The sequence below is a fragment of the Microcaecilia unicolor genome, chromosome 4 (genome assembly GCF_901765095.1).
Source record: "Microcaecilia unicolor chromosome 4, aMicUni1.1, whole genome shotgun sequence".
Classification (NCBI taxonomy): Eukaryota; Metazoa; Chordata; class Amphibia; order Gymnophiona; family Siphonopidae; genus Microcaecilia; species Microcaecilia unicolor.
Genome location: NC_044034.1, coordinates 15,734,279 through 15,762,033, shown reverse-complemented (window position 1 = coordinate 15,762,033; position 27,755 = coordinate 15,734,279). Strand labels below are relative to the sequence as shown.

General features: G+C 45.5%; 1 protein-coding gene across 3 annotated transcripts in view; it reads right to left on the bottom strand.

The window, feature by feature from the left end:
• ARAP1 (ArfGAP with RhoGAP domain, ankyrin repeat and PH domain 1) overlaps positions 1 to 27,755 on the bottom strand; it is a 319,552-nt gene that overhangs the window by 49,021 nt on the left and 242,776 nt on the right. For all 3 annotated transcript variants that reach the window (XM_030199983.1, XM_030199984.1, XM_030199985.1), the window contains 6 exons: positions 27,216 to 27,379; positions 26,397 to 26,606; positions 23,477 to 23,582; positions 13,716 to 13,863; positions 5,809 to 5,895; positions 3,626 to 3,694 (listed from right to left, as the gene is read on the bottom strand). In XM_030199983.1, the coding sequence (XP_030055843.1) occupies positions 3,626 to 3,694; positions 5,809 to 5,895; positions 13,716 to 13,863; positions 23,477 to 23,582; positions 26,397 to 26,606; positions 27,216 to 27,379 (784 nt within the window). The remainder of the gene's footprint in view (positions 1 to 3,625; positions 3,695 to 5,808; positions 5,896 to 13,715; positions 13,864 to 23,476; positions 23,583 to 26,396; positions 26,607 to 27,215; positions 27,380 to 27,755) is intronic.

The window sequence follows — 27,755 nt, the reverse complement described above, 5'->3', positions numbered from 1 at the left end:
AAATGGACAATATGCATACATTTTAGCTTTTGTTGATGATCTGCTCATTGCAAGCGAAAGTGAGCAAGAGTACAAGGACATTGTAAAGTGTTTAAACCTCAATGTTGAGATAAAAGAACTGGGTAATGTGTCATACTATCTTGGTATAGAAATTGAGAAACAAAATGATGGTTCTTATCTTCTAAGCCAGAAGCAGAAAATAAATGAGCTTATTGAAAGTTTAGGTATGCAAGATGCCCAAGTTGTAAGCACTCCCATGATCACTGATTTTCTGAAGGATGAAACAGTAAGAGAACCTTTACCAGATAACATCCAATATAGATCAGCCATAGGTAAGCTTTTATATCTAACTACCACATACAGGGCTGATATAGCAAATGCAGTAGGAATTTTGAGCAGAAGGGTCAGCTCACCTACCAAATCAGATTGGACTGCAGTTAAAAGGATGGTAAGGTATTTAAAGGGTACCATTGATTGTAAATTAAAGGTTTCAGCCAATAGTAATCCAAAACTAATATGTTACTGTGATTCAGATTGGGCAGGGGATCATTCTGATTATAAATCCACAAGTGGATATGTGTTTATGTATGGAAATGTACAAATTTCATGGGCCAGTCATAAACAAAGTATTGTGAGTTTGTCTTCTACAGAAGCTGAATATGTGGCCGTATCGGAAGCGTGCAGAGAACTGATGTGGATTGAAAAACTTTTGCTGGATTTCGGAATAGCTGAAAAGAGACCAATCCAGATAATGGAAGATAATCAGAGCTGCATCCGACTGTCACAGAATGACAAGGTTCAGTCACGCACCAAGCACATCGCAACGAAATACCACAACGTGCGAGAGTTGGCAAAAGAAGGGGTCATCAGTCTACACTATTGTCACACCAGTGAGATGACAGCTGACATCATGACCAAACCGTTACCCAGAGAACATTTTGTGAATCTGCGTATAAAGCTTGGACTTTGTATGAATAAATAATTGCATGACAGTTATGCATGAGAAGGGGTTTGTTGGAATGTAATTGTATTTTACATGCATTGCCTGTCACCTATTATTTCTCTGTGATTACTCTGTGACCTCTGATGTGAATTACTTAGAGAGGTCACACAGCTATGCAACTTCCTGTGGGGGTTAGACACAGCAGATGCAGCACATGGAGCACATGGAGCTCATGATCTCTCCTAACCTGAGAGGATCTATGGTGGTGTGAGCATCCATTACCATCTAAGCACATGGAAGGAGCTGATAATACAAATGTATAGTAATATGTATATATAAGCCTGTCTGATTATAATCTAACTGCAAACTGTGAGTAAACAGATGTTTTGTTACTTCAACTTTAAAGTGACTCAGCAGTGAATTATTCAGGGGTGAATGAGAGAGAGATGAAGAAAGAAATTAACATTTCTAAAGCTGAAGCTGTGTGTACTAAGATCTGCTAATTATTTACTACAAATAATCCAACACTACTCAACCACTGACAAGCAGGACTGGATAGCCCAGCGGTTCCCAAACTATGCGCCATGGCTCCCTGGTGCACCGTAGTGAGCTCTCAGGGGTGCAGTTGCACATCGTTCCCTAATTTCCCCTCTCGCAGGTCCGGCACCTGCCACTTCCTGCTTCTTCCCCCGCCGCTGCTGCAGTTCTTGCAGCTTACATTTTCGGGCGTCCACGATTCACACAGGCACCACAGGGACTTCCCTCTGCTGTGACCGGCTCTCACAACAGGAAGTTGCATCGGAGAGGGCCAGACGCGGCAGACTGGGAAGGCCACGGAGTGCCTGTGTGAATCGTGGACGGCCTGAAAATGTAAGCTGCAAGCACTGCAGCGGTGGTGAGGGAAAGAGAAGGAAGTGGCAGTGATCCTGGACCTGCAGGAAGGAAGGTAGGAGCGATGCTGGATTTGGGGAAGGTGTGCTGGTGTGAGAGGAGGGAGCAAGGGGGAGGGGATCGTGGACCTGCAGGAAGGAAGGTAGGAGTGATGCTGGATTTGGGGAAGGTGTGCTGGTGTGAGAGGAGGGGTTTGCAGGGAAAGCGAGATCTATGTAGGAAGGAGGGAGGGAGATCCTGAACCTGCAGGATGGAAGGTAGGAGCGATGCTGGATTTGGGGAAGGTGTGCTGGTGTGAGAGGAGGGAGCAAGGGGGAGGGGATCGTGGACCTGCAGGAAGGAAGGTAGGAGCGATGCTGGATTTGGGGAAGGTGTGCTGGTGTGAGAGGAGGGAGCAAGGGGGAGGGGATCGTGGACCTGCAGGAAGGAAGGTAGGAGTGATGCTGGATTTGGGGAAGGTGTGCTGGTGTGAGAGGTGGGGTTTGCAGGGAAAGCGAGATCTATGTAGGAAGGAGGGAGGGAGATCCTGAACCTGCAGGATGGAAGGTAGGAGCGATGCTGGATTTGGGGAAGGTGTGCTGGTGTGAGAGGAGGGAGCAAGGGGGAGGGGATCGTGGACCTGCAGGAAGGAAGGTAGGAGCGATGCTGGATTTGGGGAAGGTGTGCTGGTGTGAGAGGAGGGAGCAAGGGGGAGGGGATCGTGGACCTGCAGGAAGGAAGGTAGGAGTGATGCTGGATTTGGGGAAGGTGTGCTGGTGTGAGAGGAGGGGTTTGCAGGGAAAGCGAGATCTATGTAGGAAGGAGGGAGGGAGATCCTGAACCTGCAGGATGGAAGGTAGGAGCGATGCTGGATTTGGGGAAGGTGTGCTGGTGTGAGAGGAGGGAGCAAGGGGGAGGGGATCGTGGACCTGCAGGAAGGAAAGTAGGAGCGATGCTGGATTTGGGGAAGGTGTGCTGGTGTGAGAGGAGGGAGCAAGGGGGAGGGGATCGTGGACCTGCAGGAAGGAAGGTAGGAGTGATGCTGGATTTGGGGAAGGTGTGCTAGTGTGAAAGGTGGGGTTTGCAGGGAAAGCAAGATCTATGTAACAAGGGGGGAGGGAGATCCTGGACCTGCAGGATGGAAGGTAGGAGCGATGCTGGATTTGGGCAAGGTGTGCTGGTGTGAGAGGAGGGGGTTGCAGGGAAAGGGAGATCTATGTGGCGGGGCGGGTGGAGACCTATGTGGGGGAGTGCGGAGATTCATGTGGCCGGGGGGGGTGGGGTGCCGCAAACTGAAAAAGTTTGGGAACCCCTGGGATAGCCAATGGTTCTCAAATCCAGCTCTGAAGAGCCCCAAACAGCTCTGCTACTCAAGATGTCTGGGGAATATTTGTATTATGATTACCGCTATCATACTATCCCTAAGGACAGTGAATATTTGTGGCATATATTTGGCCTAATTCATAGGCTTTGGTTCCCCTGACCAACAGAACTGTTTGAAGTTCTCACCCTGGAGATAGTCAAAAGATTGATTTGCTAGGGGACAGTTTCACCCATGTTATCTGGGGAAAAGTTTCTCAAGCAGTCCAAAGTTTACACTCATAGTCCCCGGCCTTCTTACCCTTTGCAGTCCTTAGCATGAGTTTGTCCATGATTAAAGAGAGACCCCCCCCCCTCAGGTCTTCCACAGAGATGGATGACTGATTTATAATTTCAGTTTCTTATACCCTCTTCTCTCTGCGAGAGCCCTTCTCAATTCCCAAGCCCAACACATTTACATTTTTGTTCCGTACAACTGCCTCACAGTCTTACCTTGACGTGTTGCTCAGCATCCAGCTTCTTCTCCTCCAAGTAAACTGTGCAAATGAAGTGTCCAGACTCCTAAGTAAGAGACACAGAAGAAGAAAAGCCTCAGAGAACGTTCCGCCATCTTCAGAAGGAGTGCTGACCAAGCACGCAGTGCCGCTACTGACTTCCAGGCACTTAGGCGTGATCTCAAGACCACAACGCTTCCGAGGGAAGGCCTAGGAGTTAGTGCCTGGAAATGGGAAACCAGGAACGTTTCTCCTCAAGGGTTCTAATCCTGGCAGGAATTGTCCAATTGACCTCCAAACTACCAGAATTCCTGAACCACACAGCCCCTAACTGATGCCACAACTTAACCAGTTCTCCTCCTGAGGTTTATTCATTTCCCAGTCTTCAGTAGAAGTCAAGTAAGCAGAAAAATATTTCAGCAGGACCTTTTATTCATCCTTCCTCTGTAGCATGTCAGAGCAATTGATTTATATATATATATATCTACTATAATAAAACGCAGCCTCAACGTTCTGAGGACACTGACGTCACTGAAGTCACTCACACACCGGTTCGTGGTTTCATGGTGGTGAAGCCACCACAACATCTTCATGCCCCGCCCTCGCGTCACATGTGATGACGTCGAGGGAGGAACACGAAAACAAATTAACGCACGGGGAGCAGTAGGGAAACACGCTTACTCCTCCCCTTCCAACAAATCCCAGCCGGCGCTGACGTGCACATGAACCCCGCCCCTTTCGCCACATAGCCCCGCCCACGGTAGCACACGCTTAACCTCACCAACCTCCCTCCCTCCCTGTCACCTCCCCTCCCCTTACGCGTGTCTCCCTGGTGGTCTAGAGGTACCTGTTCCATCGGCCCAGGAAAGAGGGAGCCCCCTCTTACGGGGCTTCCTTGCTGCATGGTGTGGGAGTCCGGCTCTCGGCGTTTCAAAATGGCCGCCGAGAGTTCAAGCTGCCTTGCGAGACTTCAACTCTCGGCGGCCATTTTGAAACGCCGAGAGCCGGACTCCCACACCATGCAGCAAGGAAGCCACAGCTACGGGAGGAAAGAGGGGGCTCTTTCTTTCCTGGGCCGACGGAACAGGTACAGTAAGGGGAGGGGAAGGGAGTCCCGTGCCCGCTAGCGCCCGTTTCATCGGCGCCAGAAATGGGCCATTTTTACTACTATATATATAATACTGCTGCAAAGACTTATTGGAACAGTATGAGGTATGAGATAAACTGGTCTGATTTTCACCTTCCCCCTGGAGACCACTGATACCAGTGTAACAAAAGCTAGCCAGGTGGATACTTACAGTCAATCACCACATCTCCAAAGAACAAAACCTGCATATTGACAGCAATCACAGAGACTGGAGTTAACAAAAGACTGTGAAACGCCACCTAATCTGACAAAAAGAAGCCCACCTACTCTCAGAAAATGACTCTTTTAATCCTGTCAAATATGGATGTTATTAAACATGTGACCAGTTACCGTGCTCCATCTCAAAACTAGATGAAACTAGTTTTCAGCTATCCCTGAGGTTTCAGTGGATCAAGCGCACCCCACCTGACTTCAGCCTACGGTCCAACAAGAAAATATAAAAACCTGGAACATTCTCAGATCTCTCGCTCTCTCTGCCTCTTTGCCCTCTCTGCTGCTTCCTGATCTGTACCTCCATAGACCTTCACTGGGCCTTGCTGGACTTCACACACATTCAAGATAAGACTTTCTCCAGGTTCCAGCAACAACTCTGCAACAAAAAGACTTCTTTTCCAGCAAGGACCTCCTTCTTCACTCCAACCAGCAGCCTCCATCAAAGTGAGTTACCATTAATCCAGCCTTGTGTAAGATCCCTAAAAACTGCCTCATTTTAACATTATTACATTACCTGTATTGTAAATAAACCTTCCTATCATGAACCCTCACCCTTGAAGTTCTTTTCAACGGTGGTTCTCAAATGTAGTCCTTAGAGTCCCCCTAAAAGCGCGGCTTATCGGAATATCCTGAAAGAATAGAGTATTTGAGATACTTGGAAATCAGGCCTATCAAAGTTCATCTGTGTCCTCTCATCTTGCTTATGTCATCCTGTCTTACCTATGTCCTCCCCCTCTCCCCCTTCTTCACAACAGAAGCTTTTAGGGGCACCCTGTGGTGAAGCCTCAGGAGTTAGGGAAGTGAATTTGACACTTCATTACCTTCTTATTCATATTGAAGCCTGCTTCCCGCATCTTGATGATAGCCATGATTTCATTGCGTTGTTTCTTCAGCTCCCCTTCATCCACCTGTCATGCAAAAGAACAGAGTTGTTACATCGAGAGATTTAAAAAAATGAATCAGGTGATTAGAGAAGTCAACCAGCAGCCAGAAGATGTCTCTTGTTCAATGCTTCCTGACAGACCTAGGGAAAGCTACTGCTTGTCCTTGAGATTGGTAGAATGGAATCTTGCTACTCTTTGGGATTCCGTAATCTTGTGACCCTTTAGGATTCTGTAATTTTGCTACTCTTTGGGATTCCAGAATCTTGCTACTCTGGGATTCTGAAATCTTGCTACTCTTTGGGATTCCAGAATCTTGACTCTTTGGGATTCGGAATCTTGCTACTCTTTGGGATTCCAGAACCTTGCTACTCTTTGGGATTTTGCACGGAATCTTGTTACTCTTTTGAATTCTACACAGAATCTTGCTACTCTTTGTTCTTATCCCTTATTTGTCCTGTTTATCTGTCCTAATTAGATTGCAAGCTCTGTTGAGCAGGAACTGTCTCTTACATGTTCAGTGTATAGTGCTGTGTATGTCTAGTAGCGCTATAGAAATGATAAGTAGTAGTAGTAGTAGTCTTTGGGATTCTGCACGGAATCTTGCTACTCTTTGGAGTCCAGAATCTTGCTACTCTTTGGGATTCTGCACAGTATCTTGCTATTCTTTGGGATTCCTGAATCTTGCTACTCTTTGGATTCCGGAATCTTACTACTCTTTGGGATTCTGCTTAGCTTAGCAGAGTTTAAAAAGGGGTTAGACCGTTTCCTAAAGAACAAGTCCATAAACCACTACTAAATGGACTTGGGAAAAATCCAGAATTCCAGGAATAACATGTATAGAATGTTTGTACGTTTGGGAAGCTCGCTAGGTGCCCTTGGCCTGGATTGGCCGCTGTCGTGGACAGGATGCTGGGCTCGATGGACCCTTGGTCTTTTCCCAGTGTGGCATTACTTATGTACTTATGTTGCTATTCTTTGGGATTCCGGAATCTTGCTACTCTTTGTCCTTATCCCTTATTTATCCTGTTTGTCTGTCTTGATTAGATTGTAAGCTCTGTCGAGCAGGGACTGCCTCTTACATGTTTGGTGTATAGTGCTGTGTACGTCTAGTAGCGCTAGAGAAATGATAAGTAGTAGTAGTAGTAGTCATTACATAATTTAGCCCATAGTCCCAGGTAGAACAACAAAATCCATTACAGCACCTCACAATATTCCTCCGACTTTCTTTGTTCCTTCTCACTTTCAAATGTCAAGTCTTAAGTCTTTCATGAAAGCACAATAACTGCCTTGAGCGAATTCCTTCAAAAAGGCGGTAAATAAATCCTAATAAATAAATGCATTTAGGCTGTTGACACACTTCCAACGGAACAGATTCAACAGAGCTGGTGCCAAGCCATAAAAAAACAATTTGGACCAGATAATGTTTTCATAAAACTTATTGAGAAACAAGAATGCATTCTTCCCCCTCAACAAGCAGGATTGAGTTAGGCGTACAAGTGGGTGATGAAATCCAACCGTGCAAGGACAGATCAGCAAGAAACTCTCCCAGACCTACGAAAAAATGAATGAAAAGTTCTGAGCTCACGTGGCAGTCTCCTCAGCTCCTCAATTTTACTTTTTCCACTTAGCCAAACACAAAACAAATCTCTCCTGTATCCTCCACGACTTTTCATCAAGTTTCTTTATCATTCTTTTTCTGTCACAATGTTGAGATGCTGACAGGCAGAGACCCCTTTCCCCCCCCCCCCCCCCCACCCCTGGAGTTTAGAGGTCCTGCCACTTGATTATTGCTTGAATTTGAGGATACTATGGTTACTCCGCCTGACTACAACATAGGATGTTGGTTTCACAAAATCCATGGTTATAATGGACTCTTGATGCAGGATTTTATGCCGAAACACAGTTGTGTCGAGTCTTAACCAGTTTTCATTTTTTGTCTGTTTTAACTACCCTTTATAATAAATTGATGTGACTTTCACATCTTGGATTCCCTCCTGTTTTCGACCTCAATTTCTGTTTGCCGCGACATCATTGTCTAAGTCAGACTCTGGCCATGCTCAAAATGTACCAAGAAAATCCAGAACTTTGATACACATACCAAATGCCTCTTGTGCCTTGGTCCTGAAAACAATTAAAAAGACTAATATGGGGCTCATTTTCAAAGCACTTAGACTTACAATGTTCCATAGGTTACTATGGAACTTTGTAAGTCTAAGTGCTTTGAAAATACGCCTCGTTCGTCTTGTGCTCAAATGTCATGCATAGACCAAATCAGAGAGCATTTGGACACTGTAAAGAAACTGGTCCTTGAAAAATCTCACATAAAGCTTCTTCTGAGCAGAACCATCTACTCCTATGCAGACTGGAAAAGAATCTTCCATGGAGAAGCATTCAACCTCTCACTGCAGCAGCCCTAAGTGTCTAGTTGTCCAGAGAGGTGTCCAAAGCTCACAGTACAGCTGTTTCTTGAGTGCTTGCATGAGCAGAAGTTCCTTGCTTCTGGGAAATTATAGACCGGTGAGCCTGACGTCAGTACCGGGCAAAATGGTACAGACTATTATAAAGAACAAAACTGCACAGCATATTCAAAAGCATGGATTAATGAGACAAAGCCAACATGGATTTAGGGAAGGGAAGTCTTGTCTCACCAATCTACTACATTTCTTTGAAGGAGTGAACGAACATGTGGATAAAGGTGAGCCGATCGATATCGTGTATCTGGATTTTCAAAAGGCGTTTGACAAAGTACCTCATGAAAGATTCCAGAGGAAGTTGGAGAGTCATGGAATAGGAGGTAATGTCCTATTGTGGACTAAAAACTAGTTAAAAGATAGAAAACAGAGAGTAGGGTTAAAATAGTCAGTATTCTCAATGGAGAAGGGTAGATAGTGGGGTTTGTGCTGTGACCTCTGTTTATTTATAAATGATCTAGAGATGGGAGTAACTAGTGAGGTAATTAAATTTGCTGATGATACAAAGTTATTCAATGTTGTTAAATCTCGGGAGGATTGTGAAAAATTACAAGAGGACCTTACGAAACTGGGAGACTGGGCATCTAAATGGCAGATGACGTTTAATGTTAGGAGTCACCACCCAGGAAAGGGATCTAGGTGTCATTGTTGATGATACATTGCAACCCTCCGCTCAGTGTGCGGCGGTGGCTAAGAAAGCAAAGAGAACGTTAGGTATTATTAGAAAAGGAATGGAAAACAAAAATGAGGTCATTATAATGCCTTTCTATCTCTGCATGGTGCGACCACACCTCAAATACTGTGTGCAATTCTGGTCACCGCATCTCAAAAAAGATATAGTGGAATTAGAAAAGGTACAGAGAAGGACGACAAAAATGATAAAGAGGATAGGATGACTTTCCTATGAGGATATGCTAACTCAGTTTGGCTCTTCAGCTTGGAGAAAACACAGCTGAGTGGAGATATGATAGGGGTCTATAAAATAATGAGTGGAGTGGAGTGGAATGGAATGGGTAGATGTGAATCGCTTACTTACTCTTTCCAAAAATACTAGGACTAGGGGGTATACAATGAAGATACAAAGTAGTTAATTTAAAACAAATCGGAGAAAATATTTCTTCACTCAATGTGGGGAATTTGTTGCCATAGAATGTAGTAAAAGCAGTTAGATTAGTGGGGTTTAAAAAAGGTTTGGATAGCTTCCAAAAAGAAAAGTTCATAAACCATTATTAAGATAGACTTGGGGAAAATCCACTGCTTGTTTCTAGGATAAGAAGCATAAAATTTATTGTACTGTTTTGGGATCTTGCCAGGTACTTGTAACCTGTATTGGCCACTGTTGGAAACAGTATCCTGGGTTTGATGGACTTGCAGTCTGTCCTAGAGGCATATTTTCAAAGCTCTTTGGGAGGCTAAGTTCCATAGGTTTCTATGGAACTTTGGGAGGCTAAGTGCTTTGAAAATGAGCCTCCTAGTATGGTAACACTAATGTACTTATGTACTTACGCATCAATGCCAGCCAACAGTTAGTATAACAAAAACAGAACAGTGCAAATTCTCCTTCTGATAAAAGAAGGTGTTCGGACTCACTCTCTGAGCAAAACAACAGTGCAGTATCAGTGGCTCTTTAGTGGAGTTGTCTGACATTGACTTCTTCAGTACAGACTGTCCCACCACTGCACAATTATCTGTACGACATCCTACTCCTAAGACACCATCAAGGTTACAGTAGCAGGTGAATCCTCTTCGTTTACATCTTTTCAGCTGCCTTCCCATCCTTTCTTCAAAGGATGTTTGAAGATTTTACAAAGGGCTATCTTTAAGATGCACCTCATGGTTTTTCCATGCCACAGTCTAAGGAGCCTCAAATTTCTCTGGTCTTACCCTGCACAGAGGATTTCCTGCTCAGATCCAGCTGCCTTCTTCAGACTTGAAACTTGAGCCTGTTCATCCCTTTCCTCAATCCTCACCAGACCTACTTTCAACTAATCTAGAAGGTCTACTAGATCCTCTTGATATTCAGCCACCTGCCATAGAATGAGAAGGGGGGATTTACGGGACCTCCTTCTGACACTTCTCATCTATATCTGAGGAATAAGTTCCTATACAAGGCTATATGATGTCCAAAGTTTTCCAATAAAACAGCTAAAGACGTACCCGTTCCCTTTCAGCAGGAAACAACTCTGATCAGATGTCTTCAGCCTTTTAAAATATCTAGAGACCAACAATTTCATATGTGACAAAATCCATTCTCTAGTCAATCTATCCCCAAGTGCTTGGATGTAAAGTATAAAGTCCAACCAGATCCAGGACTTATTAAAGTTCGACTGTCGTATGCTTCAGTAGTCACAGAAGCAATGATGCGAAAACCCCCAAAATGCAGAGATTAATCTGATACTCTTTTGGAAAAGATCCAAGATTAATGGGCCACATCAGAAATAATGTATTTCAAGGAGCTATGCTCTCTGCATGAACAGCTGTTCACTGGTTCTATATGGTGTAATACGTGTCCAATATCATTCACAAGGTGCAAGTCTTCTCACCGACTCTCTCTATGCCAACTGAGGCTACCAAACTTGGCACTCACCTTAACAGGCCTGCTTATAACTCCTTTTGGCTAGATTTTCTGCCTGATGCCTAGCATGGTTGCACTCTTCTGGCTTGCATGAAGATGTCCACTCCAAGTTAGCATATCTGGAGACTCCCTCTTTGTAGACAAAGTTAAAGAGACAGTGAAAAGAATTGAAGACCATTGCTCCACCTCTCAACTTTTCAACCCTCCCTCCCCCCCCCCCCCCCCCCCCCCCCCCCCAACACACACGCATCGACCTCCTCTTCTAGGCATACTTCTTTCAACCAGTATGGACAGGATTATTATTTCCAAAAGAAATTCAAAAACAACTGCAAGAGACACAACACACTGTAGCACCTAAAGCTAGCAAAGAGGATGCAACCTGTCACATCCAGTCTCCTGAAAATCACCATGGATACATAGGTCCTTTCTATTATTTGGAACGACCATTGCCTCAGATTCACCACACGATCTATGGATTATCCTCTATGAGAAACACAACCATCTTCCAGCTGTCTAGCTATGTTGCAAGAAGAGATTTGCCAACTTCTTCAGGCCAATGCCATAGAACCTGTCTTGTCTCATTCCAAGAAAGACAGGAAGATTACGCCCTACACTCCACCTCAGGGACTTCAGTCATTACTGGCGCAAAGAGATATTCTGAATGACGATCATTCCCTCAATTCTACTCCAAGGAAAGTGGATGTGTACTATTGATCTTAAAGATGTGTATATGCATATTTCAATCCTCAGGTTTTCAATCCAGTCATTTCCAGTACAACGTCTTCCCTTTTCAGCCTTTCCTCGGTATCCATAATTTTTTTCAAAGTGCCTCATTGTGGCAGCTGCCCGCCTTCACCAACAAGGCCATTGAGAGTTTCTGTGCCTAGTACACAATTAACATTCACAAGGCTAAATATTTCTACAGAAGACAGTCCAACTTCTTCAATCTCTAGGTTTCCTCATCAGCTTCCAGAAGCCAATCTTTCATCCAACCAATAAAGCTGTCTTGGACACTATTCAAGCCAGGGCTTTTCTTCCAGATGACAGAATTCAAATAAAGCCTAGCAAACTCACTGGCATCTCATATATACTTCTATTATCAACAAGGTGAAGTCTCATTGGATTAGAGCTACACCAATCACAGAAGCCCTTCTAAAGTCTACCTCATTGACTACCATCTGGATGGAAGCTACCCGGTTCTCTTCAGCACGGGACAGTGCATTCAGGCGAAGCAGCGCTGGTCAATCTGTCCTTATTGCCTCACAACTCTCGAACTTGACCGATCCCTCCTGCCTCCTTCAGAGTTATTTGAAGTGATGTTTGAAACCAACTGAGAAGGTGAGGAGGGGCCGCATAGGCTCAGAACTGTTCCTTCCCGATGCCATCACTCACATGTGTGTTTTATCAGTCTTGCTGTCTACAGAAAACACCTGTTACAACATTGCTTTCCCCCTAGTTTTAAAAAAAAAAATTTCCACGGGTAAAAGGTTTCTGTACCCATGGAAATGGTTTCCATCATCGCCGTCCAAATTTCAAAAACAAAACAAATTGCTAGCCATTTGCACGGGTGAAGAGAGGTGTTCGGCTAGAAACTACGGAACTTTTTCTGCAGGTAAAGCCTGTATTTTACACAGAAACGTTATATACATGGAAAGTGTGCATCCGTGTTCACACGATCAACGCGGAGGCAAAGTTGCAATGGACATGCATAAAGCACACACAGGTATAAATGTTTTGGAGAAACATTTGTGCACTGCTGGGATTGGATCTCAGAGTCCATTTTAGAAAGATACATGGGGTTGCAATAGGCACTGTTCGGACTTCTTTCAAAGGCAGCCTGTTATAAAATTAGCCACCACCCCCACCCCACACACGTACATCTGAAAATTGCCCTTATTGGGGCTAAAGCCATATGCAGAGCTCCCGCTTCAGCCAACTGGGGGAGGACATTCATGTGGAGACCAGTGGCATAGCTCCCCCATAGATTTGGCCCTGGACCCCCCTGCCGATGACCCTCTCGACCCCCCCTCCCGCCGACAACCCTCCCCCGCCGCCTCTGTGGGCTACCTTTGCTGGCGGGGGACCCCAATCCCCGCCAGCCGAGGTCCTCCTCTTCCCACAAAGGCTTCGTTCTGTTTCTGACGTCCTGCACGTTGTACGTGCAGGACGTCAGACTCACAACAACAGAACAAAGCCTTGCAGATCAGCCAGCAACGGACGTCAGACTCACAGAAATAGAATGAAGCCTTGCAGATCAGCCAGGACATCAGAAACAGAACGAAGCCTTCATGGGAAGAAGAGGACCTCAGCTGGCGGGGATTGGGATCCCCCGCCAGCAAAGATAGGTGACGACGGGGGAGGGTTGGTGGCGGGAGGGGGGTCGAGAGGGTCGTCGGCAGGGGTCATCAAAGTTGGTGGTGGTGATGGCAGAGGGGGAGTCGGCAATGGGGGGTTTGGCGGCGCTGGGGAGGGGGCTAAAATGTGCCCCCTTACCTCAGGCTCTGGACTCCCCTCCCGCCGAAGTCTGGCTACACCCCTGGTGGAGACTACATTTTCAACTCCATGCATGGAGTATCATAGCCTGAATCATTATTTGAGTAGGGTGAGGGACTCTAGAAGAGACCAGATATCGCAAAGGATCCCTGCTGTCTACAGGCGATATCGTCACTTTTGATACCTGGCCCTGTCCAAGAAACAATCTTTCTCCAGACATTTTGAATAGTGAAGGGCTTGGAGCTCCTTATGTACATCCTTGGCTCTCTGGACATCAGGAGTGGAGGAGCTTAAGACTCACATACATTGAATATGAGCACATAGTGCGTAATGAGGTCCTCCACCACTCGGCCTGCTTTGTAGTCCTTGCCGTCTGTCTGGAAGAGAGTTGGGCCAAAGACGATGGCCAGATTGTGTACGTTCATCTGGTTCATTTCCGAGAAGCACTGTACACTGTGGAAAACAAGAGGGATCAGACTGTGCCAGTATAACTGTGAGCATTTTTTTTATTTTTAAGATTCAGGGGTGGCTGGCAGCTAAATTTTGGCCAGCCAACTCTGTTCAGTCAACATTTAGCTGTTTTGAAGTGTTAAGGGTGTTCCAAGGCTAAGGATGACATTTTTACATAACAGTAAACATCAGGGGTAGAGACGTGTGAATAAATCATCTACTTTTTATGTGGTGGCCATGACTTTAACTAATGACTCTTATACTGCTAAAAAAGGGGTGGGCAACATGCGTTCTGCAGGCCAAATGCAGCCCACTATTGAATTTTATGTGGCCCCCAAAACCACGGGAAGTATACACAGAAAACATCACTACTCAGAACTTGGGTGATATAAATTCTGGATTCTGCAATTATTTTCTGAATAGTCACTATAGCAATTTGTTTTCATCATTTTAAATCCCAATAAATAAATAAAGTTCTTAGTTATTTATCACATTTCAATGGCGCTCTGTGTATTTCCACCAATGCTGCAGCCCACTAGGGGGCAGTACTGACATTCTGTATATAAGAGTTGCCCTCCCCTGAGCTACATCAATACCTTTACTGGAGTTGCCTTCAAAGCCCACTCCAGCCCATCCAGATGTGTCCAGCCATAGTCAGGGCACAGACCGTAGACTTCTGCCCGGCACTGGCCCCTAAGGACCACTAAGTTTTGAATTGCTTCCATTCTCTTTCCATACAGGAATCCTTTGTGCTTATCCTGTGTATGTTTGAATTCCGTTACCGTTTTCACCTTCATCACTTCCTGCGGGAGGACATTCCATCCACCCACCACCCTCGCCGCAAAAAAGTACTTCCTAACATTATTTCTAAGTCGACCCCTTGTAACCTCAATTCATGTCCTCTAGTTCTCCCACTTTCAGGGCCACTGAGAGGGGGGAGTGGGGGGGAGGGGAAGATTCTCCGGGCCTGGCCTCTAAGGAGGGCCCAGCACCGACGATCAAAAGAGACTGCTCTGCCGGTCACAGGTCCTTCTTCATGCCTTGTCCTGCCTATATGGAAACAGGAAGTTACTTCACAGGAGGCGGGACATGGCAGGAAGAAGGACCTAGAGCCGACAGAGCAGTCGCTCTCGTTCGCTGCTGCGGGAGGGGGCAGTGATGGCGGCGGTGGGGGGGGTGGCACCCTGATGATTGTTTGCCCCGAGCCCATGCTGTGTCTCGCTAGTGTTCTATAACACAATCTGAGAGCCCAGATACTATCACACAATAGACTCACCATGTGGCATGCGGCATCAGGCACCTGAATGAAGGTGTCCTCAATCCCCCCCGATTCTATATATGATGCTGAGATTTTGTTGCCAAAATTTGTGCGCAGATCTTTAAATTAATTAGCTTATGAGCCAATTCATCGCAATGAAATGATGTTAGCAATTGCTGCAGTTAATTAGGAATATTTGAAACTTGCACATGCATCTCCCCCGCCCTATTCTATAACCCCCATGTGTCTAAATCCCCTAATATGTGCAACTCAAAAGGGGGTGTGGACGGGAGTGGTAGGGGGCAAATGAAGTTATAGAATAGCCCCCTTTCAACGCCACAATGTGAGTTGGGCACCGGGCATTTAGACCAGGTTTCGGCTGGCAGAAATCCCTGCACCCAACCTTTGGCGTGGAAATAGGCTCTCAAAACTATGCTATAAATGGTGCTCAACACCACGGCCGCAGAGAGAAATGCCAGCGCAGTGTCGCGCATGCTCAGTTTCACCACAATCAAGCATGCACGCGACATGAGGGGAAGCAGAGCAGGCAACGCGCAGAGGAGAGCGCTGGAGAAACACTTCAGCTGGCGGGGGATGGGGACTCCTGCCAGTCAAACCAGGGGCCCCGGATCCAATTTGGAGGGCGCAGGCCCCCAAGGCCCCCCGTAGCTACGTCACTGCATGCTACAATGTGAGGGTGCGTACCTTGCCAGTGAGTGTATGTATGCAAATACACTGCAAATCATAGTTAAGGAGAAATTAGGTCTTACCTGATCATTTTCTTTCCATTAGTTCTTCCCATTATTCCAGAACCTGTGGGATAATTGTGTCCATCGACTAGCAGGTGGAGATAGAGAACTGAAAAATGAGCTAAGACATATCTCTCTTGGCATCCAGTCCAGCTCCTCAAGCAGCGAGGAGAATCTCAAAATAAACACAACAACCTTAAACAACTCGTTAACCTAACACTAACCAGAAGAGCAAACATGTATGAACTTCTCTCATCTCTGGACAACTTGTGGAGAACAAGAGATATGCACGAAGCACCATGCAAGGTGACATTACTTTGCACCAACTAAACATCTCAGAAACTTCAGGTGGACCTCTGGATTAGTGGAAAGGCCTCATGGAAAGAAAATTATCAGGGAAAACTTAATTTCTCCTTCCATTACATAGCTTCCCACTATTCCAGAACCTGTAGGATGTTCAAAAGCAATCCCTAGGATGGGTGGTATCCTGGTGCTGCTACCCTGAGAATCAAAGCCCCAAAACTGGTTTGCGAGCGTGCCGCAACATCCACCCTATAATGCTTGGCAAAGGTAAGTATTGCCTTGCAAATATCTGCCAGAAACAGTAAGGCAGTCACCGCAAAGGATGTCGCTATATGCCTCGTAGAATCATATAAGTGTTGCCGTACTAGGACAAACCGAAGGTCCATCAAGTCCAGCATCCTGTTTCCAACAGTGGCCAATCCAGGTCACAAATACCTGGCAAGATCAATACATTTTATGCTGCATATCCTAGAAATAAGCTGCAGATTTCTCCCCAAGTACGTCTTAATAATGGCTTATGGTCTTTTCTTTTAGGAAGCCATCCAAACCTTTTTTAATCCCCACTAAGCTAACTGCTTTTACTACATTCTATGACAATGAATTCCAGAGATTAATTACACGTTGAGTGAAGAACAATTTTCTCTAATTCATTTTAAATTTACTACTTTGTAGCTTCATTGCGTGCCCCCTAGTCTTAGTATTTTTGTAAACACGCGATTCAAGTCTACCATTCCACTCCACTGATTATTTTATAGACCTCTATCATATCTTCCCTCAGCCATCTTTTCTCCAACCTGAAGAGCCCTAGCCGCTTTAACCTTTCCTCATAGGGAAGTCATCCCATCCCCTCTATCATTTTTGTCGCCCTTCTCTGTACCTTTTCTAATTCCACTATATCTTTCTTAAGATGCGGAGACCAGAATTGAACGCAATATTCAAGGTGCAGTTGCACCATGGAGCGATACAAAGGCATTATAACGCCTGAGAAGGCTAGGGCTTTTCAGCTTGGAGAAGAGACGGCTGAGGGGAGATATGATAGAAGTGTATAAAATAATGAGTGGAATGGATCGGGTGGATGTGAAGCGACTGTTCACGCTATCCAAAAATAATAGGACTAGAGGGCATGAGTTGAAGCTACAGTGTGGTAAATTTAAAACGAATCGGAGAAAATTTTTCTTCACCCAACGTGTAATTAGACTCTGGAATTCGTTGCCGGAGAACGTGGTACGGGCGGTTAGCTTGACGGAGTTTAAAAAGGGGTTAGATAGATTCCTAAAGGACAAGTCCATAGACCGCTATTAAATGGACTTGGAAAAATTCCGCATTTTTAGGTATAACTTGTCTGGAATGTTTTTACGTTTGGGGAGCGTGCCAGGTGCCCTTGACCTGGATTGGCCACTGTCGGTGACAGGATGCTGGGCTAGATGGACCTTTGGTCTTTCCCAGTATGGCACTACTTATGTACTTATGTACTTTTCTAATAATACCTAACGTTCTATTTGCTTTCTTAGCCGCAGCCGCACACTGAGCAGAGGGTTTCAATGTATCCTCAATGACGACACCTACAGTGGGGGAAATAAGTATTTGATCCCTTGCTGATTTTGTAAGTGTGCCCACTGACAAAGACATGAGCAGCCCATAATTGAAGGGTAGGTTATTGGTAACAGTGAGAGATAGCACATCACAAATTAAATCCGGAAAATCACATTGTGGAAAGTATATGAATTTATTTGCATTCTGCAGAGGGAAATAAGTATTTAATCCCTCTGGCAAACAAGACCTAATACTTGGTGGCAAAACCCTTGTTGGCAAGCACAGCGGTCAGACGTCTTCTGTAGTTGATGATGAGGTTTGCACACATGTCAGGAGGAATTTTGGTCCACTCCTCTTTGCAGATCATCTCTAAATCATTAAGAGTTCTGGGCTGTCGCTTGGCAACTCGCAGCTTCAGCTCCCTCCATAAGTTTTCAATGGGATTAAGGTCTGGTGACTGGCTAGGCCACTCCATGACCCTAATGTGCTTCTTCCTGAGCCACTCCTTTGTTGCCTTGGCTGTATGTTTTGGGTCATTGTCGTGCTGGAAGACCCAGCCACGACCCATTTTTAAGGCCCTGGCGGAGGGAAGGAGGTTGTCACTCAGAATTGTACGGTACATGGCCCCATCCATTCTCCCATTGATGCGGTGAAGTAGTCCTGTGCCCTTAGCAGAGAAACACCCCCAAAACATAACATTTCCACCTCCATGCTTGACAGTGGGGACGGTGTTCTTTGGGTCATAGGCAGCATTTCTCTTCCTCCAAACACGGCGAGTTGAGTTCATGCCAAAGAGCTCAATTTTTGTCTCATCTGACCACAGCACCTTCTCCCAATCACTCTCGGCATCATCCAGGTGTTCATTGGCAAACTTCAGACGGGCCGTCACATGTGCCTTCCGGAGCAGGGGGACCTTGCGGGCACTGCAGGATTGCAATCCGTTATGTCGTAATGTGTTACCAATAGTTTTCGTGGTGACAGTGGTCCCAGCTGCCTTGAGATCATTGACAAGTTCCCCCCTTGTAGTTGTAGGCTGATTTCTAACCTTCCTCATGATCAAGGATACCCCACGAGGTGAGATTTTGCGTGGAGCCCCAGATCTTTGTCGATTGACAGTCATTTTGTACTTCTTCCATTTTCTTACTATGGCACCAACAGTTGTCTCCTTCTCGCCCAGCGTCTTACTGATGGTTTTGTAGCCCATTCCAGCCTTGTGCAGGTGTATGATCTTGTCCCTGACATCCTTAGACAGCTCCTTGCTCTTGGCCATTTTGTAGAGGTTAGAGTCTGACTGATTCACTGAGTCTGTGGACAGGTGTCTTTCATACAGGTGACCATTGCCGACAGCTGTCTGTCATGCAGGTAACGAGTTGATTTGGAGCATCTACCTGGTCTGTAGGGGCCAGATCTCTTACTGGTTGGTGGGGGATCAAATACTTATTTCCCTCTGCAGAATGCAAATAAATTCATATACTTTCCACAATGTGATTTTCCGGATTTAATTTGTGATGTGCTATCTCTCACTGTTACCAATAACCTACCCTTCAATTATGGGCTGCTCATGTCTTTGTCAGTGGGCACACTTACAAAATCAGCAAGGGATCAAATACTTATTTCCCCCACTGTAGATCCCTTTCCTGGTTGGTAACTCCTAATTTGGAACCTTGTATTGCATAGCTATAATTCGGGTTCCTCTTTCCCACATGCATCACTTTGCACTTGCTCACATTAAATGTCATCTGCCATTTAGACGCCCAGTCTCCCAGGCTCCTAAGGTCCTCTTGTAATTTTTCACCATCCTCTTGTGATTTAACAACTTTGAATAACTTTGTGTCGTCAGCAAATTTAATTACCTCACTAGTTACTCCCATCTGTAGATCATTTATAAATATGTTAAAAAGCAGCTGTCACAATACAGACCCCTGCAGAACCCGACTATCTACCCTTCTCCATTGAGAATACTGACCATTTAACACTAATCTCTGTTTTCTATCTTCTAACCAGTTTTTAATCCACAATAGAACACTACCTCCTATCCCATGACTCTCCAATTTCCTCTGGAGAGTCATGAGGTACTCCTCTGGAGTCTTTCATGAGGTACTTTGTCAAACGCCTTTTGAAAATCCAGATACACAATATCGACTGGCTCACCTTTATCCACATGTTTGTTCACCCCTTCAAAGAAATGTAATAGATTGGGGAGGCAAGATCTCCCTTCACTAAATCCATGTTGGCTTTGTCTCAATTTTTTGAATATGCTCTGTAATTTTGTTCTTTATTATAGTCTCTACCATTTTTCCCGGCACCGATGTCAGGCTCACCGGTCTATAATTTCCCAGATCTCCTCTGGAACCTTTTTAAAAAATGGATGTTACATTGGTCACCCTCCAAGCTTCTGGTACCATGCTTGATTTTAAAGTTAAATTACATATTAGTAACAATAGTTCTGCAAGTTCATTTTTCAATTCTATCAGTACTCTGGGATGAATACCATCCAGTCCAGGTGATTTGCTACTCTTCAATTTGTCAAATTGCACCATTACATCCTCCAGATTTATAGAGATTTCATTCAGTTTCTCTGACATCAGCTTTGAATACCATTCCTGGCACCGGTATCTCTCCCAAATCTTCTTCGGTGAAGAACGAAACAAAGAATTAATTTAATCTCTCCGCTATGGCTTTGTCTTCCCTGATTGCCCCTTTTACCCGTCGGTCATCTAGTGGGCCAACCGATTATTTTGCCGGCTTCTTCATTTTAATATACCTAAAACAATTTTCACCATGTGTTTTTGCCTCCAACGCAATCTTTTTTTCAAAGTTCCTCTTTGCCTTCCTTATTGCGCTTTGCATTTGACTTGATATTCCTTATGCTGTTTCTTATTATTTTCAGTTGGATCCTTCTGCCATATTCTGAAGGATTTTCTTTAAGTTCTAATAGCTTCCTTCACCTCACTTTGTAACCATGCCAACAGTCGTTTGGTCTTCCTTCTTCCTTTTTTAATACCCAGAATATATTTGGCCTGGGCTACCAGGATGGTATTTATGAACAGCATCCACACCTAATGTAAATTTTTGACCTTCGCAGTTGCTCCTCTAAGTTTTTTTTTCACCGTTCTTCTCATTTTATCATAGTCTCCTTTTTGAAAGTTAAATGCTAACATATTGGATTTCCGTGTCTACTAACTCCAAAGCCGATTAAAAAATCTGATGATATTATGATCACTGTTATCAAGTGGCCCAGCACCATTATCTCCTGCAACAGATCATGCACTCCACTAAGGACTAGGTCTAAAATTTTTCCTCCTCTTGTTGGCTCCTGTACCTGCTGCTCCATAAAGCAGTCCTTGATTTTGTCAAGGAATTTTACCTCCATAGCATGCCCTGATGTTACATTTACCCAGTCAATATCGGAGTAATTGAAATCACCCATTATTATCATGTTTCTGATAACATTTCTACGTCCGTCTGTTCATCCTGGCCAAGCGGACGGTAGTACACTCCTATCACTATCCTTTTCCCCTTTACACATGGAATTTCAATCCATAGGGATTCAAAGATGTGCTTTGTTTCCTTGCAGGCCGTGACCCACCGAGTAGGTCAATCCTGATTCCAGTAGGGTGTTATGGTATCCGTCTTGTGTTGCCGACTGCTGATGCCACTTCAGGCATGCTCTTGCCACAAATGAGCTGCACACTGTCGCTTGAAGGCCCAAAGAGACCACTTCAAAGGCTTGATTCAGCAAGCCTTCTAGCTTCCAATCCTGTTCAGAAGGAAGGGATCTTCAGGAGCTTAGCCGAGATTGGGTGGCAGGGCCGGTAGTGGGAGGCGGGGATAGTGCTGGGCAGACTTATACGGTCTGTGCCAGAGCTGGTGGTGGGAGGCGGGGATAATGCTGGGCAGACTTATACGGTCTGTGCCAGAGCCGGTGGTGGGAGGCGGGGCTGGTGGTTGGAGGGACGGGGATAGTGCTGGGCAGACTTATACGGTCTGTGCCCTGAAAAGGACAGGTACAAATCAAGGTAAGCTATACACAAAAAGTAGCACATATGAGTTTATCTTGTTGGGCAGACTGGATGGACCGTGCAGGTCTTTTTCTGCTGTCATCTACTATGTTACTATGTTTAGAGCAATACAGGCAAGGTGGTCTTTTTAGACACCGCCATAGCCAGTGAGTCCACCCTGGGAAGATGCAATGTATCTTTTTCCTCCAGAACTAACAGGTAGAGACAAGCTCCCTCATGATTGACGAAGATGGAACTCCTGGCACCAAAGCACAAGGCTCCTCAACGGAAAGCACTGCCAGTGCCTCAGTCCTGAGCTCCTCTTTATGAAACAACCTTAATACTTTTGGATCATCCCCCTCTTCAGAAGGGAGCTCTCCCTCCTCCTCTTCCTCCTCTTCAATGATGGCTCCTCTGAATAGTCCAAGCCCACATCAGATAAGGATGAAGAAGCAGAGATAGCCTGATCTGCCCACTCCTGGAGGTCTAAATGAGATATCTTTCAGGAGGGGCAGCGGGGCGAGAAACTGAAGCACTCTGACTGTCCCTGTTTCAGTAAATAGGCCTGGTGTAAGAGCAACATAATCTCCAGAGAAAACAAAGATCCTGATGTAGCCGAATGCTCTGTTGGGCCCTGAGGCTGTAAAATGGCAGCTGAGCTCCGCACGTGATCAGACGGAGGCTGCTCCTCACTGCCAGTCGGCCCCAACAAAATGGCAGCTGTTCCTGTTCTCTCCTGCATCAAACTGCGAATCAACCCTTCTGGAGAACCCAAAGACCCCAGCATATTCGAATACTGTGCCAAATCCAAAGATGTGCCGACGATGACCATTTCCTCTGCATCCCATGGGATTCCTAGCTTGCAAGCACTGCAACACCCTAACGCCAGCCAGCAGGTCCCACAGTGAGGACACCGCTTAACTGCCTGCAGGAGTCACCATTCACCCCCGACTGTCACAAGCACAGCACAACATGTCTCTCAAACAGTGAGTTGGGATCCCTCCCCTATACCAAGTAGAACTTGCAGCCCTCCATTCTGAGTCAAACTTTAGTCAGACATACCACTGCCGGATGCCCCCCCCCCCCCCCAGTTCACAGTCTCCACAAATCTTCCCACAGAACTATTAGATTGTAAGCTCTTTGAGCAGGGACTGTCTTTCTTCTATGTTTGTGCAGCGCTGCGTATGCCTTGTAGCGCTATAGAAATGCTAAATAGTAGTAGTAGTAGTAGATGAGAAAGGCTCAGGACTGATACTCTGTCCACTTGCTGGAAATAGAAGACACTGAGGAGCTGGACTGGATGCCAAGAGAGATATGTCTCAGCTCAGTTTTCAGCTCTCTGTCTCCATCTGCTAATTGTTGGACACAACTATCCCACAAGATCTGGAATAGCGGAAAGCTACAAAATAGAATGAGCATCTGGAACAGCAACTAATCCCAGAATGAAAAGAGACTCCCTTTACCTGAATTATCCCCACACAAGCAGCCCGACTCAGGAGAAGCTACTTAAACATTTAGGACTGGGGAAAACAATAGTCATATTTTACAAACAATTCACGACACACAAATTATTCACTGGGACAATCATCAAAAAGCCCAAGTTTTGTCTCAGGTATGAAATGTGGCAGTGACCAAAACCTGGTGGTGGGGAGAAGGAAGAGGAGAAACCAAAGCTCCCTCTGTGTGCTGATGCCTTAAATCTGGTCCTCTGCGTTCCCCTTCAACACTCTTCTCTATGTGATCTGGGGTATAAGAACACGAGACCTCCTTACCAGTACAGGTGGTTTATCAGTGCCTTCAATGTGGCCCTGTTCACTGGTGGAAGGTCTTTCAGGAGCAGTTGGTACCGCTTAATCTTCTCATGTTCATCTTCGATAGCTGGGAAAAAACAGGAGTCACCAGTCACTCATAGCTTGTGAAACGGATACACCAAGCAGCTCGTCTCTTTGGTACCCTGTTTTATTAAAACGTATTTTAATCAGTCTCATTTTTCTCAGTTGGATACTCAGATGATGGTTACAGCTGAGAAATAGTGCAGAAATACTGAAAGCTTCTGGCCTCCTGGCTCAGCTGGGGCAAATTGGAAGAGTCAGGAAGACAGAGGTCCAGACTGGGAGGAGGAAAGAAGGGGAGTCACCTGGGGCTTTTTTTGTTTTCTGAGGGCAGAAGCCCAATGAGGTTAATCAGCCATCAGGCATTTTTTAAAATATCAGATGATGAGAAAGAAGGGCGTGGGATCAGCTGCTGGCAAAGGGTGAAGAAGTAGCTTAGTACTCACAGCAGTGGGCTGAGATCCACAAAAGCCAGGGTTTAAATCCCGTGGATGCTTGTGATCTGATGCAAGTCGGGTCACCCTCTAATGCCTCCGGGATGGTAAGCCCTCTGGAGCAGGGAAATTTGTGTACTTGACAATAAGTCACCTTGAGCTCAGGTTTGGAAAAGGAGCATAATAAAATCTAGTCTTTTAATTTTAATATTGGGTGCAGAAAGGTGTAATAAGGGGCATCAGCTGGAGAAAAAGAGAGGTCACCTGGGAGATTTTAATTAATTGGGGATGGGGGATCAATTGTAATACTTTTTTTTTTTTCATTTCAGCCAGCTGGAAGGGAGGGAGGGGGAGAGGCCACTGGTTTGGTCAGTCTTTTTATTTTAATAATCGGTTGGGCCTGCCGACCCACTCTTGTAGTGTGTAGAATTGTCCAGCCCAATGTAGCCCAACCTGACCCTCTTTTGTTCTGGTGCATTTTGTCCAATTTTATGCAGATGAGATATACCTACTTATGAATGAAACAGGAATATTTAGGTGGTTATCGGCAGATTCTAACCACATTACGGGCCGGTATTTAAACCCAGTCTCAAGTAAATCATGTAGCGTAGATTTACACCCACTGGGCTATATTCTATAACGGCGTGTGTAAAGCCATGCCCTTATTTGCCTGCGTGCATTAGAAGTTAGGCGCAGGTTCATTACAGAATACACTTGGCGAGTTAAGTGCGTAAATTCTAATTACTGCCAATTAGAGCTCATTATTACTTGTTTAGTGCTGTTAAAAAAACACTGATCAGCTTTTTAAGCCAATTAAGTTTACGTGCATTGGTATAAAATATGCCTGGATCGTGGCACAGATCTCTAGATGCGCTAAATAGAATCCGGGGAATGGTGCCCAGATTGGCCCACCCAAATTTAGATGTGTTTCCGAGATGCATGCGCAAATTAATTGAACAACGAGCTCATAATCATCAATAACCAGGTGTCAACAATCAATTACTGATGTTAACTGGCAGCCATTAGAATTCGTGCATATATCTGACTGCGCGCTACTCTATAAGACAGGCTGCCTAGCTCAGACGGGGACATGGCCATGACTGCCTCAGGGGTGTTCCAAAAAGTTAACACGCATGGTTACAGAATACCGCTTCAGCACGCCTAACTTTGGTGTCAGCATTCACCTCAGGCTTCCGCAGGCGTAAGTTTGGCACAGGAATTGAAGCGAAGCTGATTCTGTCAGGTGCCAAATTTTGAGCACCATTTTGGGTATTTAGAACGGCAGACTTAACTCTCTGGCTGCCCGTAGGCATTCAGACAAGACCCCCTGGAAAATCACAGCTGGGTCTCCCCTCAATTCCAGGTTAAAATAAGACCAGGGATGTGTGGGAGCCTCATTTCTAATGACAGGAGTGGACATCTCATGGCAGGGAAGCTGCCCCGAGGTCAGAGGTTCCCAAACGTTTTTAGTCCACGGTGCCCCTAGTGTCCATGCAAATTTTCAAGGTTCCCCCACCCCCACCCCGCCACAGATTTTTCCCTCCCAGCCACACATTTCTCCTCCCCCCACCCCAAAAAAGGTATTCTGGGGGGGGGGGGAGTTTTCAAAATTGGGTTAATATCAACTTTGTTCTATGACTTGCAAGGGCCTTAAATTTACAAGAGGCTGGGATTATTGGTGGGTATAAATGAAGTGCAGGACACGTGTACATGTTGAAGAAAATCCTGAATGCAGGCACTGCTATATAGCACAGCTCACCTTACACCAGCTACAGTTAGGCAGACTGTATACTGACAAATTTTATGCCCCGTCTACTTGGTTTCTCTAACTTCGTCAAATCTACTTGGCAATCTACTTCGTCAAATGAAAAACTTATCCTGTTTGTGGCTAAACACTGATGTACTGAAGCTTTGTTCAGCGGAGCACAGGACTGGAAGCCCTCCTCTGCTAGAAAGTGTCCTAAATATCAAGCTACTTACAATATCCAGAAGTCCTGGGCACATTTTCTCCAGGTCTGCCTTTGCCAACTCATAACATCCGACACCGCCCGCAGTGCAACCAACCCTGCACATGGCCACTGGGCCCGCCCCTCTCCCACAATTGACATCGCAACCACCAATACGTGTGCGGTAGCACCTCATCCGGTGCAGGGATTGGACGGGAGTCCGAGCAGTATAAATAAAGTTTGCAGAAAAGAAATGATTGATGTAGCCAGTGGAAGAACAGCGTTAACGCATTAAAACGCGATAACCCAGGTCTTGGCAACCAATCAGCATGTGCTTGCCTCTCCCTCCGTGGTACCCCTGTGGTGCACAGTTTGGGAAACAGTGCCCTAGGCAGTTGACTACTGTCCTAGTAGGAAATTCACCCCTGAATATTTAACTGTGAATATTAGATCTGTTTAAGTGATGCCCCTTCCTCTTACACGTTGCATTCAGCCAGTCTAGGTAGTGTTCTGTGAAAATGCCCTCTCCAATATCTCGGAAGAACCTCTTTAGAGTGTTGGCAACATCATCGACCTGGTGCTCCCCTTCCTTCAGGCGGATACTGCGGGCGTCCTTCCGCAGAGCCTCCAGGAGGCTGGTCGTCTTGGAGTTCTGACCGCTTTTCCTGTAGATCCCCTCCGAAGTCAGCCCTGTGGAGGAAAGTTACACAAGGTCAGCGGCTACGACCTCCACGAGAGGAGCACCTTTCAGCTCAAAACCCTAAAGGAGCTTAAGAAATCTTAACCTCTGCTAAACCTCTACCATGACTGGAGCCAGGAAGTCACATGGAGCAGAGTCAGTACTGTCTGGGGCCGGGAGGTCATCCAGTAAGGACAGGCCACATGGAGTATCAGATAGCAGCATTTGGGATCAAAACGTCACTGTGTAATGATAAGTCACAGAAGGTGTCTGAGGTCAGAAGGTCTCATGTAGAAAAAGACTGTGATTAGGAAGACTCTACATCAGAGGTTCACTTCAATATACAACCTCATGTTAACGGAGGTCATGTGGTCACCTCTCAAGATGAGAGACCTCCTTTTAAACTTTCTGGTCTCAAGAGCTTAGGGAATGTGGCAGCTGAATCAGTTTCACGGCAACCACTTGTCTACAGACTAGACACAGGATCCTTCAAGATATAAAAGTGTTTTGCTTTTTTTCACGCTTTGTTCAGTAATTAAGCAGCAGAAGCCCTCTGGCTAGTCAGCTCCAGGGCCCACTCCTCTTGGCCCATTTGCCCCGTGGACACGGCAGAGGCTTACCGCACTGTGTAATGTAATCGATGCACCTGTCCACAAGAACAGGTATGTCCGAGTCCGTCAGCTGCTGTCCGGACAACGTGTCACCAGAAGTGCCCGCTGCCTTCTGGATGGCGCTGATCCAGCCTGAGAAATCCAGTTTCCTCTCTCCTTGGATATAAAGCGTCCTGGATGAGGAGATGAGAGGGGAATGTCATGGATACAGGATCATGAAACAATGCTTTCATATGTCATTTGATTGGATTTGATTTATTAACTTAACATACCACTTAGCAAGACAGTACTAAAGCAGTATACAATTTTTAAAAATGTTAATCGTACAATATTATTTATTTAACACATTTATATCCCACATTTTCCCACTCAGTTGCAGGGGGTGGTGATAGAAGTCTAGTACGGTCCATATTTTGCTGTGTTGCAGGAAGTAGAAAGTTAATTTGGGTCATGGGATTAGGCTTTCTTAAACAAGTTGGTTTTCAGTAATTTCCTGAAGTTAAGATGGTTATGGATAGATCTCACGGTTTTTGGGCAGAGCGTGCCACA